The 17130-nt window shown below is 41.4% G+C and overlaps 1 protein-coding gene across 1 annotated transcript; it reads right to left on the bottom strand.

Moving 5' to 3' along the window:
- Positions 1-11245: 11245 nt before the first annotated feature.
- Positions 11246-11596, bottom strand: LOC122654997 (secreted RxLR effector protein 161-like). Its single transcript, XM_043849250.1, has one exon. The coding sequence runs from the start codon at positions 11594-11596 to the stop codon at positions 11246-11248; it is 351 nt and encodes a 116-aa protein (XP_043705185.1).
- Positions 11597-17130: the final 5534 nt, after the last annotated feature.

The raw sequence follows: 17130 nt of genomic DNA, 5'->3' as shown, positions 1-17130 counted from the left end.
TTCTTCCAGTTTTTCCTTGATGAAATGTCTGTCCACTTCAACATGTTTAGTGCGATCATGCTGTACCAGGTTGTGTGCAATGCTGATTACAGTTTTGTTATCACAGTACAACATCATGGGAAGATGAACAGGAACACCAAGATCTTGTAGCAAGCCTTTCAACCAAAGTAACTCACAAATGCCTTGTGCCATAGCCCGAAACTCGGCTTCAGCACTAGAACAAGCCACCACATTCTGCTTCTTGCTACGCCAAGTGACCAAATTGGCACCTATAAAAGAACAGTACCCAGAGATAGACTTCTGATCTGCAAAACTAGCCCAGTCAGCATCGGTATACGCCTCTACCCGTAGGTTACCATTAGGAGACAGAAGAATGCCTTTTCCAGGAGCTGACTTCAAGTAGTAGAGAATCCGAAGAACAGCCTCCATATGAGAAGAATAGGGATCATGCATAAACTGACTCACAGTACGCACAGCAACAGCAATATCTGAACGAGTGTGTGAGAGATAAATCAGCTTTCCCACTAGGCGTTGGTACCGGCCTTTATCAACAGTTCACCCTCCTTTTCTTTGAGACGAACAGTAGCCTCCATAGGAGTATCGAAGGGTAACATCCTAACGCACAGTTCAGCCAACAAGTCTAGGACATACTTCCTTTGGGAGAGAAAGATGCCTTTAGAAGATCCGCAACCTCAATCCCAAGAAAGTACCGTAGCGGCCCTAGATCTTTAATCTCGAATTCCTGCCCACGAAACCTCTTCAACTGGCTGATCTCATCCCCATCATTGCTTGTAACTACAATGTCATCCACATACCCTATAAGAACAGTGGGCTTCTCACCAGCCCTCTTTATAAAGAGAGTATGATCAGCATTACTTTGCTTGTAGCCAACAGATGTCATTGCCTTGTGGAACCGACCAAACCATGCTCGAGGTGACTGCTTCAGCCCATACAATGCTCGCTTCAATTTGCACACCTTGCCTTCATTATTGTCAGAAGAAAAACCTGGTGGAATATCCATATATACCTCCTCACAAAGTTCCCCATTTAGGAAGGCATTCTTCACATCCAACTGTTGGAGATCCCATCCAAGATTAACTGCATACGATAGTAAAATCCGAACTATATTCAATTTTGCAACAGGGGCAAAAGTCTCCTGATAGTCAATCCCATATGTTTGGGTGAAGCCCTTTGCAACCAAACGTGCCTTATACCGATCCACAGACCCATCAATCTTTTGTTTGACCACAAACACCCACTTACATCCCACTGGTTTTTTTCCTAGAGGGAGGGTTACAAGATCCCAAGTGTTGTTTTTTTCTAAAGCTCTCATTTCTTCCAACATAGCTGCCTTCTACTTTCCATCTGTATATGCTTCCTGCCAGTTTTTAGGAATAGAAGCAGAAAAAAGAGAGGACACAAATGTACGAAAAGATGGAGAAAGAGAACTATAAGAAACAAAGCGAGAAATGGGATGCAGGGTGCAAGTCCTAGTACCTTTTCGATGAGCAATAGGTAGATTGGAAGGAGAGGTCTCACCACAAGGAGGAGGATCTGACTCCTGGGTTGGCAATTGGATAGGTATTGGTGCCACAGTGGATTGATGTTGACCTCTGTTGGAGTGTCTCTTGTAGGTGATGATATTAGAGTTGTCAATTTTCTTCTGAAATTCACTGATGGTTCTCTGGACTGGAGTCAACTCCCCCTGACAATGATCATTACTACCATTATTTCCTACATACTCCCCCTGTAAAGGAGTCCCTACAGATGAAGGGAGAGCAGCCAAAGGAGGCTGGACAGCAGCGGTAGGAGGCTGGGCAGCAGTGGTAGGAGGCTGGGTAGCAACCAAAGGAGGAATTTCAAGGGGAGGAAACACAAGCACATCTTCACTGGAACCAGAATTCTCCCCCTGAAGATGTGTAGACTAATAATAGGCAAGACTTTCATGAAAGACCACATCCATACTGACCAAAGTACGACGAGAAGGAGGGTGGTAACACTTATAACCTTTCTGGGTTGGAGAATAACCCAAAAAAATACACCTTAACCCACGAGGATCAAATTTGCCATGAGGTTTAGTGTCTTTGGTATAACACACACAACCGAAAACATTGGGAGGAACCACAAAGGTGGAATTCCCATGTAAAATATCGGCCGGACTGCAGGAGTCAATAGGCTTGTCAAACGGTACGGTACCAAAAATAGGTACCCAATACCGATACCGTACTGTACCGTTTAAGAACCCTATTTTCAATACCGCAACCATACTGCTATGGTACGGTTTCGGTACGGTATGAAAACGGTATATAAAATGGTATATGTACGGTATAAAAAACGGTATAAATTTGATTTTTATAAACGGTATGTATATGAAAACGGTATATATACGGTACAAAAATGGTATGCATACGGTACGAAAACGGTACGGTTTCATTTTTACATGTTTACACCCCAAAACGGTACGGTTTCGATACATACTGACGGTATGACCCTAAAAACCGTTACCGTACCGTACCATGGTCAATACCGTTTGACCATACCGTACCGTACCGTTTTTGCAACGGTGCGGTTTGGTACGGTTTTACACGGGCGGTTTCGGTTTCGGTATACGGTTACGGTTCCAGATTGACACCCTTAGGAGTCAAGAACACGGGAAGGCAACCGATTAATAAGATAGGTTGCAGTAAGAATAGCATCCCCCCAATATTGGGAGGGAACATGGAGCGAAAACGTCAACGCCCTGGCCACTTCCAACAAGTGTCGGTTCTTCTTTTCAGCCACACCATTTTGGGCTAGGGTATCAACACAACTTGTCTGATGAACAATCCCATTATCAGCAAGGTATTTCTGAAATTGAGTCTCTGTATACTCAGTCCCATTATCAATTCTCAAGACTTTGAGAGTAGCATTGAACTGAGTTTTGACCATGTTATGGAAATGCTGAAAACAAGAAAAAACTTGACTTTTGGTGTGTAAAAGATAAACCCATGTGTGTCTAGAATGACAATCAATAAAAGAGACAAACCAACGGTGACCAGAAACCGAAGTCTTACGACTGGGGCCCCAAACATCAGAATGTACTAAGTGAAAAAGTGAAGAACTCCTTTTATTAGAAATAGAATAAGTTGAACGTGTCTGTTTGGCCAGAACACAAGCCTCACAAAAGAAATCGGTCTTATCACAATGTTTGACCAAAGTAGGAAATAAAGATGTTAAAATGCTTAAAGGGGGGTGACCTAATCTAGAGTGCCACTGATAAATTTCAGAAGATACTAAGGAATTCTGATGTAGTGGTAGTAATGGAGGTGGAGTGAGACGTCCATCGTCAAGCAGGTATAGGCCACCATGCACTTTACCCAATCCAATCGTCTTCCCAGAGTCCAGATCCTGAAAAACACAATGGGAAGGAAAAAAGGTTACTTTGCAGTTAAGATCACGAGTTATACTACTAATAGAAAGAAGGTTAGTAGTAAAATTTGGAATATGTAAAACATTGGACAAAGGAAGGGAAGGAGTGCAGTTAATGATTCCCTTTCCAGAAATGGAGGAAAGGGAACCATCAGCCACCTTGACTTTGTCTTTCCCAGAGGTAGGAGAATAACGATGGAAGAGGCTAGAGGACCCGGTCATGTGATCTGTAGCTCCAGAATCAATGATCCAAGGATGGGAAGCTACAGAGGCACAATGACCACCAAACGAAATACCTGACCAAGTAAAGTGTGAACCTGAAGGAGTAGACGAAGTGGCAGTAGCTGGTGTAGTAGAGGCAGCAGCAGTAGAAGACTTTAGAACACGTAGGAATGCCTGTAAATCCTCCTGAGATAGGCCAGTGTCAGTAGTAGGGGCTGCAGTGACAGACTCAGAGTGATTAGCCTTGGTTTTTGGTTTTCGCTTGGCAACCTGTTTAGCCTCAAAGTCAGCAGGCTTCCCATGAAGTTTCCAACATTTGTCCTTGGTGTGATAAGGCTTATGACAATGCTCACAAGTTATGGTGCCGATAGTAGTACTACCCACAGAGAGAGTGCCAACTGGTGTAGAAGGAGCCGGTACAGTAGTCTGAAGGGCCAGCAGGGTGCAACATAGCAGCTCGGCGATTTTCTTTAGAGGAGACCAAGGCATAAGATTGCTCAAGTTTGGGAAAAGGGGAATGGCCCAACACTTGAACACGAATTGGGTCATACTCAACATTCAACCCAACCAAGAAGTCATAGACCCTGATTTTATCCACATGTTTCTTATCGGCAGCCAGATTAGTAGCATTATCAGGTCGGTAATCAGAGAAGTGGTCCAACTGTTGCTAAAGGTTGCGCAGAGTTGCATAATATTTAGAGACTGTTAAGTCCCCCTGAGTAGTATGAAGAACCTTCTTCCTGAGTTTATAGACCTGTGCATCATTACCAAGCTGTCCGTACGTTTCCTTACAGGCTGACCAAACCTAAGAAGCTGTATCAAAAAGGAGGAACCCGTGTGCAATGTCCGAAGTCATAGAACCAATCAAATAAGACATGAGAATACCATTGTTGGCAAGCCAACGAGTCAGGGCAGCAGGCATGGGAACAGTGCCATCAATGTGGCCAGTGAGACCACGGCCAGCAATAGCAAAAGAGGCTGACCGAGACCACAATAGGTAGTTGCTGCCATCAAGTTTGATGGGATTGGGCTGAAAAGTATGATAATCTGATTTTTCATATCCAGGTTGATTAGAAGTTGCAGTGCAATCAGCAGAGTCACCCATAGTTGCAACAAGGCTGTGGAGAATGAAAAACCAGCAATTACACCAAACCAAGAGCTGAAATCAAGGTCGAGTGGGCCAATATGAAGGGCAAAACAGCTCCCAAAAAACCAGCAGCAGCAGAGAGATCCCTTCCACAGAAATTGACAATGTCAGGGTTTTGGAAGAGAACCCGAAATTAAAGATCGATGTGGTGATGGGGATCCAAAAAAAATTGACGAAGAAGCTTGATCGAATCTCTCCAGGAACCTGTAGAGGATGTCCTTGATGAAGAGAAGAAGCTCCAATAAAAAAACAGCAGCAAACAGTCCAATTCCCAAAAATCGATAATGATCAGGGTTTTAGAAAACCCTAAAAAAGAGGAATCGATTAGGAGAAGGGGTCTTCAACAACCAAAAAAGGCTTGAGGGCAGCTGGTCCAGATCGCAGATGAGTGTCCAATATGCAGAAAACCAGCCTTGATCAATGGTAGTGGCTAGGGCTTCAAAATTCTGGAAACTCCAAAAATCGCAGACAGGAATCAGCAGCAATCGAACCAAATAAATTATCTCATAAAGGGACAAAACAGAGGTGGGAATAGGGCAGCAACTAGATCATATGATCACCTCTGTAGTGCTGCCCTTAGGAAGGGAGGAGAAGCAAAGGGGAAAAAAGGAGAGAAAAGAAATCGAGAGAAGGGGAGGAAAGAAAAAATGATAGGAAGGGGGTGGGTTTTGAAAACTTAGATCAGAGAAATTTTGGCTCTGATGCCATGTTAACAAAACAGGTTTGTGGAATAATGCTTGAATGATCAATGAGATCAGTCAAGCTCTCTATTTATAATAATAATAAAAGAGATTACAAGGGGAAACATTATTCACGACACTGTTCATGATACTGTTCATGTGAACAGTGTCACAACCCTAATTACATTTCTACCCTTGCTCATAAATACATAAATAAAAAATAAATAAAACACCCAAAAGACCTATACATAATTTAACAAAAACAAATCCTAGTAATAATTTCTATGTCTTCCTGGATCGTCCCCACTTATGCTCCGCTGGAGTCGACGTCCATTGCTCTTTGTCTGAAGGACATACGTGGACCACGGTATAGTTTGGGAGAAGAAACGAGTGTAGTCATCCACAATTGCCATGTAAATGAAGTCATCAACATACTGGAGGAAACCTATCCTAGGATACGGGTTACCAATCTGTGAAGGAGAACCATGACTACCCACTGATCCAATATGATGTGATGTCGGTGCTAGCAGCATGTACGGCTGGTGAGTTGGGTAGCTAGGGTATGCAAAGATGTTGTCCACAAAAGACGATTCAGTACGTCCTTGGGACTGGGACTTATAGTCCCCTACCCCTACGAACTGCCCATATCCATATTCATATACATATGAATGTGATGCACTATAATCCAATGACGATGGAGTAGTATGTGCGTCAAAAGATGGGGCATGCCAATGCCCACTCGATCCTCCCTCCCTATCACCCATACTCAATCCACCAACAGACCAAGATAAGTCATCAATATCCATATAATTAGCTTGTGTCTATCGATCCCTACGCTTCCTGATGTATGATATGGGGGCTTGTGAGGGAGCAGGTGCGGGATCACGTGCACCGTGGTCCGTATCTTATGTGGCATTGATCAAATTGTGTTTCTCCGGTGAATCGGACTAGCTCTACGGGCACTGTCTGCTCGTCTACCACATAATACTCTCGCATTCCATCAAATGCTTCACCACCACCACCACCACCACCATCACCATCATCATCATCATCACTGCCATCATCATTACCATCACCATCACCATCACCATTACCTCCATTCCAGTTCCACTGGTATGAGTAGTCGGCCAAGATCTGCCAGTCTGAGTCTGAGTTTGATTCCTACCAATACCACCTGAGGACTTGGACCAGTCATCATCCTCATCGGCATTGCCACCTGTGGGCTGGAATGGTATGGGTGATGCTTCCCGTGCGTGTATCTGACCCTCGTCAGCCATATACTCATCCACATCAACACCTATCTGGGAAGCTATTATGGGGTCTGGCCTACCTCGCTCCTGATCCAACACAAGTTCACCTCTATCCCTCACCCAATCCACAATAGGATCCTCATCGTCTGAGTCAACCTGAAAAATGTTGGCAAGGTCAATAGTGCCCCTTTGCCCCTTGCCCCTCATGTCCCATGCGTATGTGTTGCAGCTTCAGCCTCAAGTTGTAGTGCACATATACTAAGTCAAATAGACGTTGGGAGCTCAATTTGTTTCGCCACTTGGAGTGGATGAGTGAAAACGCACTCCAGTTCCTCTCACAGTCAGATGCGGAACATGTTTGGGCAAGGACCTTGATTGCTATTCTCCTTAAATTCTTAGCCGATTCTCCATACAACTCCTACCATTCAGCTACATTACAAGTTTACAACAAAAAAAGACATGCGTCGAAATTTTCACAAGTTTCAACTTTCAATACATATGTAATTTAAAAGAATAAGATATTGAATTGAGTACCAACATCACCGTGTTCTCTGCCTTGTACTGCGACATCGGTTCCAAATCTCCCCAATACATCCCTAAAACTCTTCAACTATACCCATTTGGAAATTTTTTAAAATTAGTAATGACTCATTACTAATTAATAATTACTACTTACTAATTATATTCCAAATGAATGATAAGACTTACCTCAGTGTTGCATATAGCTTGTAGTTTACCATCTGGCTCCAACTTTTTTACTACTTGTTTCACAGTGTCAATAAGTTGAGTATCCAACCCAAGCCTATTATTTTATTGATACTTGGGGTTTAAGTAGTATGCTGGGGATTGACATACAGAAATGAGATATTGTCAAATGTGCTAGGAGGTGTTTCCGGCGACAATTTGTCGAAAATGATGAAGAACAAGTGTTTCCCTCACGAAGAATGGATTGGAAGAGGCTTGCAAGACAAAAAAAGAAAAGCAACAAAAGCACTCTGTGTTCGACCGAGACCAGTGAGAAGTTGCTTTTATACTTAAGTTTAAAGAGTTACATGCATAGGAATGTAGCAATTTCAGCAATATTTTAGTGACATGCCGAAATATATCGAAATTTCACAAAATTTCAACTAAATTTTAACATTTTTCATTTTGGAAGCCTGTCTCGTCTCGGTAGTGTCAAAATTTACGAAATTTGCCAAAATTTCAGTGATATGTTGCGAAATTTTGAACCATGGTAGCAGCCATTGCTTCGGATCCTGCTCTTCTCCAATTTCGGTCCAAATCTGTATGGTAGAATAGAAAGCCTTAACAAATCTACTAAGAGGGATTTAAATTTAAAGATTCAGAACAGTAGAGGCTAAACATATGAAATAGCAGGATATAAATCTAATCCAGAACCTGTAATATTCTGCTTGTTCTAGAGTATTGACAGTAACAGAAAAAGGGAATGGAATGAAATTAACAGAACAGTTACTGGCCTGCTCAAAATTTTGAATTGCCTGCAAATAACTTCTGAAACTCAAACTGAAACCATTTAGCGAAATCGAGGGAGTGAGGTTGGGGGATTTAAAGAATATTTAAAATATTAAGGGAAAAGGTTCTCTGAGCCGCCAGTTAAGGGTGTCAAAATCAAACTGGAGCCATTTACTGAAACTGAATAGAGTCGTTTACACTGGAACCATAAAACTGTTTAATAAATGGTTCAGTTTTGGTTTAAAAAATGAAACAGTTAAATAAATGGTTTGATTGTGGTTTTACCCATTTAAACCGATTATGTTTTGATTTATACAAATAACAACTACAAACTCAGCCTTATCCCAACTTAATGGGGTCAGCTACATGGATCCAAGCGAAATAAAGTAGGGAAAACTGAGGCCTAAAATAAGGATGAGAAATGAAAAATGGAAAATGCCAAATGAAAGATGAAAGTAAGAGGAAGAAGCTTAGCACAGCAAGTCAGGAGAATCTCAGGTAAATGGGGCCTGCTACATGGATCCTTGCCCTCTGTAAATAATAATGAAAGAGAAAAGAAGAAGAGAGGAAGAGAAGAAAAAGGAGAGCAGTGAGAACCGATGTGTTTGTGAAACCCTTGGGAGTTTTCCACTTAATGTTGGAGCCATAGTTGTCATGGCGCTGGAGAGGGCTGCATGGCGACCTACGCCATGGCAACCCTCTTTGATTTCTTCTTCCTGACTCTCTTTCCCTCTTCGATTTCTTCTTCCTGTCTTCGATTTCTTCTTCCCTCTTCGATTTCTTCTTTCCCTCTTCAATTTCTTTCGATTTCTTCTTCGATTTCTTCTTCCTGTCTTCTTTCCCTCTTCGATTTCTTCTTCCTGTCTTCTTTCCCTCTTCGATTTCTTTCGATTTCTTCTTTCCCTCTTCGATTTCTTCTTCGATTTCTGAATTTTCTTCTTAAAACTTGAGAAACAATAGAGAAAAAATAAAACATGGCTTGAGTATACATCTATTAACACATTAAAAATAGAGAAAATAAAAAATAAAACATGGTCGACATGCTCGCCATGGCAACGCCATGGCGGGCGACATGTCGATATATCGACGTGACACCCCTCCACCGACTTGGATCGCCGTGACGCCGTGACAACTATGGTTGGAGCTCCCACTTCATTCAATATATATTCACTTAAAGGACACAATAGGGAAATAAGAAAGAAACAAATAAAACATAATATCCAAACTACCCTTGGTTCGAACCGAGACAATAAATAGTCTCTACTAACACTCTCCCTCAAGCTGGAGCATAGATATTGATCATGCCCAACTTGTTACAAATGTAATCCACTCTAGCAATCCCCAAAGACTTTATAAACAAATTTGCAAGTTGCTCTCCTATATGAACATGACTAGGAGAAATGATCCCTTGTTGCAGCTTCTCTCGAACAAAGCGACAATCTACTTCGATGTGTTTCATTCTTTCATGAAACACAGGATTTGAAGCAACATGAACGGCAGCTTGATTATTAGACCACAGTTCCTATGGGAATCATTTGTAAAGCCAAGCTGATGCAGATCGAACCAGCCCAAGTATTGGGCCAGTTTTGGACCAGGAAACACTGTTCACATGAATAGTATCACAGCCCTTAGTGGAGCCAGCTGGCCTTTGACCAGTCAAGATTAGGGCTGTAAACGGATCGGATTCTGATCGGATAGTGCTATATCTGCATCCGCATCCGATTAGCTATCGGACGGATTCGGATAGTGCTAAACGGACACGGACACGGATACGGATCGGATATTTTATCCGTTTACATGTAAATATAGCTTTTCGGATAGCTATAACCTATCCGTATCCACATCCGTTTAGTTTTCAGACGGATTTGGATAGTGCTAAACGGATACGGACACGAATACGAAAACGGATTTCGGCTATTCATTTACACCCCTAGTCAAAATGCCTTTTATATTTTAGAAACTTTGTTGCTTTAGTTAGTTTCTATTTTCAGTTAGTGTCTTTTTTTCATAATTAGAAGTTAGTACTTTCTATTCTGTAATTGGTAGTTTGTTTCTATTTTTGAAATTAGAAAGTCTTCACATCAACCTAGTTGTTGATACTGCTATGTAACCTCATTCAAAGATTATACATAAAAGTCAGGGGAGGGCCCTAAGCGCACCACAGTTTTAGATTAAAAAATTTCAGTCATGATTGCATGCCATTTCTGCTGCTGCTCTGCTCCCCAGCGAGTGTGCCTTGTGGATCTCAAGGTGAAGGGATTGGGGGATTACCAATCAACTCCTTGCATCTATTAAGATTGGGAGCCCCTCTTATTTCTCTGTTTCAAGTTGCTTCAGGTTGCTTCAAGCTGCTGCTGCTGAATCTCTGAAAATCCTGTAAGTTACTTTTATTTTCCTGCAATTTTCTTTCTTCTCAGCTTCCAACTTAAGTCCTACTCATCCCCATCGACCCCCACTAAACCCTAGCTCCTTTAAACCCAAAATTTCCTGTCCAGCCTTAACCCACCATCATAATCCAATCAAAATTGGATCACAGCCTCCTCTCACCACACCCTACACTCGACCTAAGTTACAGCCCCATTGCATCATTAAAACCCTAATTCCCCTCCTCTCCAACAAAACCCTAAAGCCCCAACATTCCCACAGCTCTTTCCAACCATCAGTTTCTGCCCAAATTTGGCTCGAACCTTCCCCTCACCATTAGGGAAATTCAATCCAAACCCTTGCTCTGAATTCCCATCCTAAACCCTAGTGTCACCTATTTTTCTGAAATTCAAGTTTTCTGTTAAACATTATTCAAACCTAAACTGTTAGCTTCCCCTAGGCCTGCCTAGCTTGACTAAATGAAATCCCACCCCATTACCCAAAGTCTAACCTTAGTTTTGACCTAATTTCCTCAAATTTGCCACAATCGGCCAGCTGTTTTAGGAAGATCCTGGTTATTGTCTCCTAGTGGATTTATCATCTATCTAGGACTACATTACAAGCTCAGTCAACAACTGTTTTACCCATATCAGCTCACATGTAACATGTGTCATGACTCGTAACTCTGACTCTGTATGGGATCAAGCCACAACTGTCCGTTTCTTGCTTTTCCACGACACAAGATTCCCTCCAACAAATGTGCAATAGCCTATAGTTGACCTTCTGTCAACAGGAGATCCAGCCCAGTCAGCATCTGAAAAGCCTTCAACCCGTCCATGGCCATGATCCAAGTAAAGTAGACCACGTCTAGGAGCTTTCTTGAGGTACCTCAAGATACATATAACAACATCCCAATGAGATGTCTGAGGCACAGACAAAAACTGACCCACTACAGTGACAGGAAAGGCAATGTCAGGTCGAGTCACAGCCAAATAATTTATTCCCAACAAGGCTTTGATACTTCTCAAGATCACTAAGAACATTACCACCATCAGCTGTAAGCTTTAAATTAGGATCCATGGGAGTATCTAGACATTTAGATCCTAGCAATCTTGTCTTTGAAAGAAGACCAATAACATACTTTCGCTGTAAAAGCTAAGTTCCTTTCCTTGACTAAGCCACTTCCACACCCAAAAAGTATTTCAATCTTCCCAAATCTTTAGTCTGAAATTTCTGTTGTAAATGCATCTTCAACTTCTCAATTTCTGAAGAGTTATCTCCTGTAATGACAATATCATCCATATATACAATGGGAAATATTCTTCCTGCATCAAAATGTCGGAAAAATATAGAATGATCACTACTACAACGTGTCAGTCCAAATTCCAAAACAACTTCAGTGAACCAACCAAACCAAGCTTGAGGTGACTGTTTCAGCCCATATAAAGACTTCTTGAGCTTACACACCATTCCATACTCTCCCTGAGCAACAAACCCAGGATGTTGCTCCATGTAAACCTCCTTATGGATATCCCCATGCAAGAAAGCATTTTTAACATCCAATTGAAACAAGGGCCGCAACAAGAAGAGAAATCAATATACGAACAGAAGTAAACTAAGCTACAGTAGAAAAAGTGTCCAAATAATCAACACCATACACTTAAGCATGACCTTTAGCCACAAGCAGGCCTTCAAGTGTGCTAAAGAACCATCAAGATTTACCTTTACCACAAAAAACCCATCGATAACCAATAGCTGATTTACCAAAGGGTAACGGAACAAGATCCCATATCTGATTTTCCTCCAATGCTGACAGTTCCCCAGTCATAGTAGCCAACCAACCAGGACTAGATGATGCCTTTGCAACAGACTTAGGAATAGGATGATTCTCAATAGTAGTCAAGTAGGAATGAAAAGTATAGGATAAACCAGAGTAGGACACAAATTAGAAAGAGGATGTTGGGTGCAACTCCGAACACCCTTATGAAGAGCAATAGGCACATCAAGGTCAGAAGAAACATCACGAGAAGAAGAACGATTGTCTGGGGCAGGATCAGCCGATGAAGAAGAGAAGGCAGAGGTTGATGAAAGAGGGGGGTGTCCTAACCTTCTGAAGATGGCGCTGGTACACAATAGGAGGTGGTGGCGGTGGCAATGGTGTTGGAGAAACCTGTGAAGTAGGAAACAATATGTAAAGGAAGAACAACGTCCAACTCAAAAACAACAAAAGAGGAATCAGTATAAGGGGTAGACTCGGAAACATCAGTTGTGACAAAATATTTTTGTAACTTAAATGAATAACAGTGATAACCTTTTTGAGTACGAGAATAGCCAACAAAGATGCATTTAAGAGCCTTGGGATCCAATTTAGAAACACCTGGACGATGATCACGAATGAAACACACACTACCAAAGACGCGGTGGTAAGGCAAATGAAGGATCAGGAGGAAATAACCATGGATCGAGAACTCGCGAGATCTCACCGAGTTTCTTGGTTTTTCAAAAACTCGAGTCGAGATGCCATATGCATTATAAAATTACATTTTCTCGGCGAGATCTCGGTATCGTCTCGACCCATGCATCTGAGACCAATTTTGAAGTTTTTTTCCTTATTATTTATGTTATAAAAATGCAGTTTCTCGCCGAGATCTCAGATCTTGGTATCGGGTCTGGATATGGGTTTTGACCCATTTTTTCTCCCCATTTCACCCATCTAACCCATTTTATAAACTAAGCTACATGGACAGAACTCGAAAATTTCGCTGAGTTCTGTCCATAGCGCTAAAGAAAGGGAAAACAGCCCATTTTACTCCATTTTCTTCCTCTTTCCTTCAAATCTTGGGTGGCTTGCATGGTTTCAAGTGAGATTCAAGTGCTAAATTGAAGATTCAACTCCAACAGTCGAAGAATCATCACCTATTTCAAGAATTTTCAAAGTTATTTTCTAGTTTTCCCCAAATCTTTTTTTTTCAACAAAATTTGTGTAGAGTAGGTTATGTTAGTACGACTCATCGCCTACCAACCTATGGTCCAAAAATGAAACTCATATTTGGACTTGTTTTTTAGGAAATCTGGGCATGCCATTATGTTTAAATGGCCTGAAATAGGCTGAATACCAAGTTTCAGACCCAAAATATGTGTAAAACCCACCGAGTTGAGGGTCCATGTAAAAAAAAAAAAATGCAGCAACTCGCCTAGATCTCGCTGAGATCTCGACTTGTCTTGGTTTCGGGCTGGGTTGAGATGCCACCGAGACCCGAGTTTTAGAACCTTTGAAATAACAAAGAATGGGGTATACCACCTGTCACACCCCGGCCCGGTTATTAAGGGCCAAGTGTGGCGGGATGTCTCTGACATCCAACCAATCCCCAAGGATCACAAGTGCAGCACTTATTCACAATCATCGCTCACGCGATACAAGAATCGAGGCATGAAACAATTTAATTAATAGAGATAACATCATTAGTAAGAGAAGTCTAAATGATATTTCATTTATATAAATGATGAGGCTTGTGATACAACTATACAGTTCTCAAAGGTAGCACAGAGCAAAAGTATACAAAAAACTATTCTAAAAATATATAAAGCATTTATAAAGCATAAAAGAGTGGGGAGGTAGCCTTGACTATCGAGGCAAGATCGGAGGTTGCCCAATCATCACGTCGCGCACGAAGTATCGTGCACTTTAAACTCGCACAAAATCCAACATTAAAGTAACTAAATCACCCGAAAAATAAGGATATCCACAAGAGCTCTCAACCGAGCCCAGTGGGGTACAAGCATACAAACACAATAAATCCACGATGACGTGCATGCTAAAACTAACATGTTCCTAAAGCACGATACTAAGTCTCATGGGGTATAAGTACTACTACTAGTGGTAGATGCTAACCTCGGTCCCTAACTAACCCTTCTCACCCGAGCGAAACCATTCTACCACGGTGAGGACCTGCGTTCGAAACTAACACATCGGACCCCGACAGACCCCCAAATGACCAACCCTGCTGTTTATTCCCATAGCGGAATTAGGGACCCGCTAACATGGGACGAAGATGGCATCCGGAACTAACACATCGGTCTCTCGCCACGGGTTGTCCAACACCTTTCCCCTTGTTGGTAAGGGCGCAGATCGGGTAATGAATATCAACCTAGCCTATCGCGATCTAAAACGATGAGGCAAGCATGATCCGAGTTATAAATTACCGAATTCCATCATCATAAATTCACATCATATAAATAATCAATGCAAATGCAATGCGTATGTCTTTGTGCAACCTATTTCACATGCGATCTAATGCATTAAATAAAAGCTAGAAAACTACATTATCAGGTATAGAGGTAATGATGCGTAGCGTGGCATTCAAGATAAAGTTGAAATTAATGTGATAAACACGCAGAAATTAAGGTCGAATCCCCTTACCTGGATCGAAGTCTAATTCAACTAGGTAATTCTCCAATAGTCGCAAAGCACACAAGGACAAAGAGAGAAAGACCTAATATCATAACAACACAATATATAATTAGGTCTAATTTGAAGTCAGGACAATTCCCAACATAATAGGGCAGCAAGGGCACCAAAAAGGACCAGCCGGATGCAGACTCCAACAGGGCCGGTCAACCGCCCATGGACCTGCAAGTCCATCCGGGAGTGTGTCCGAATTTGGGGTTTTTGCTATTTTTGGGTAGATCTTCACATGCAAGGAAGAAACTAAGTGTTTTAACATTATATAAAGGTGGGTCTACCTATATGGGAGTTCAATTTCATAAATAACTTCATAATTTTGGTAATTATTCAATTAAACCTAATTAATTAGTTTAGGGTTTATAAATTGCCATCAAGAACAGCAATACAATTTTCAGACTTGGTAATTTCCCAAATTTCAGGTCTTAGAGAGTTAAAAACTGTTTCAAATTAGTCTAATTATGCTCAATTTCACAAACCCAAGCTTGGTCTCCAAGCTTTAATGGCAGAAATTCTTAATAGGTGAACTAGAGATGGAGAAGAAGGGAAATAAAGAGGAAGACAGCAAGTATCCAAGGCTTACCTCAGTTATAGGAACAGATTTAGAGTGCAGGCAGCTTTCTAATGGAGATTCTTGGTTCAGCTCCAAGTGTTGAAGACAAGCCCTAAGGTAAGCTTCCCTTTTTTTTCCCTCTCTTCTTCTCTTCTCTTTTCTTCTTTCTTTCCTTCTCTCCCAAGCTGGAACGAATTTTTTAGCTCCCTTAGACTTGTGAATAGTGATCAATTGGAAAGGCTTTTGATATTTATCTAGCTACTTAAGCACTAAGGGGTAAATCTGTCTTTTGGATAGAAATTAGATTTAAACTAATTTCTAAAATAGTTTATAAATCTGAATTCGTATTTATTGGTCTATTCTATCCATAACTTGATGCCGGGCGACATTAAAGGTCATCCGAACATGGGTAATTGTCTGGAACAGCATTCCCCACTGGGGAACTGGGTCCCACAGCGATAATTTTACTAAAATACCCTTCTAACCCTATTTGGTCGTACAAAACGTTATATAAATATATTTTAAATTATACTTATATTGAGTTTAATTAAGGGGGAGGTCCTGCAGCCTGTCCAGCCAGCAGACCCGACACAAGTAGCTCTGGTGCGGGGTCCCACAAGGTAAAAATTACTATTCTGCCCCTAATACACTAATTAATTAAAAATACAACATACATACATGTAAAATGGGATTCTTACCTGGGATTTGGCCTAAGACAGAGAGAGGCTTCGCAGGCCATCAATCCAGTATGCCAAGCTTATGTGTTGTCTTCCGCTGGACACCTCAGACTCATTTAAGGCCACGGTAGTTGGCTGATCGGAATGCCTTTACAGACGAGTCATGAGATAGGTCTGAATTTCTTAATCAAGACGGCCCACAACATAGAGGCTAGCATGGCCAAATATTGAACCAGAACCTGAAATCACACAGATTTCAAAAGTTCAAATTTATTCGGAAATTTGACCGGGTTTCACACCACCACATAAAACAGAGGAAGGCATGCGGTTGATTAGGTAGCACGTAGTCAAAATAGCATCAACCCAAAAAAGTTTGGTCACCTTCATATCAAAGAAAAGGGACTGTTTAACCTCCATTAAATGGCGATTCTTTCTTTTCTGCCACACCGTTTTGTTGTGGGGTGTCGACATAAGAAGATTGATGAGTAATGCCATGTTGAACCCTAAAAGTAGTGAAGGGATCAGAAAAGTATTCTTAAGCATTATCATTTTGAAAAATACACAAAGGAGTACTAAATTGAGTCTTAACTTCATTCATAAAAGCACAAAAAATAGAGAACAACTCTGAACGATTCTTCATTAAATAAAGCCAAGTAAATCTAGAATGGTCATCAACTAAAGTAGCAAAATAATGGAAGCCCAATTTTGAAACAACCGAACAAGGACCCCATACATCTGAATGAACTAAAGCAAAAGGTTGATTAGGCCGTTGATTGACTCTAGGAGGATAGCTTACACGGTGAAGCTTCCCAAATTGACAAGACTCACAATTTATTATTATTTTTTTTGGTAAATAAATATATTACCAAACCCCAGGAGGGGGCAGAGAAAGAA

Source organism: Telopea speciosissima, chromosome 3 (assembly GCF_018873765.1).
Source record: "Telopea speciosissima isolate NSW1024214 ecotype Mountain lineage chromosome 3, Tspe_v1, whole genome shotgun sequence".
Lineage (NCBI taxonomy): Eukaryota > Viridiplantae > Streptophyta > Magnoliopsida > Proteales > Proteaceae > Telopea > Telopea speciosissima.
The sequence above is the reverse complement of the archived record's forward strand: the minus strand, read 5'-3'. Positions and strand labels throughout refer to the sequence as shown.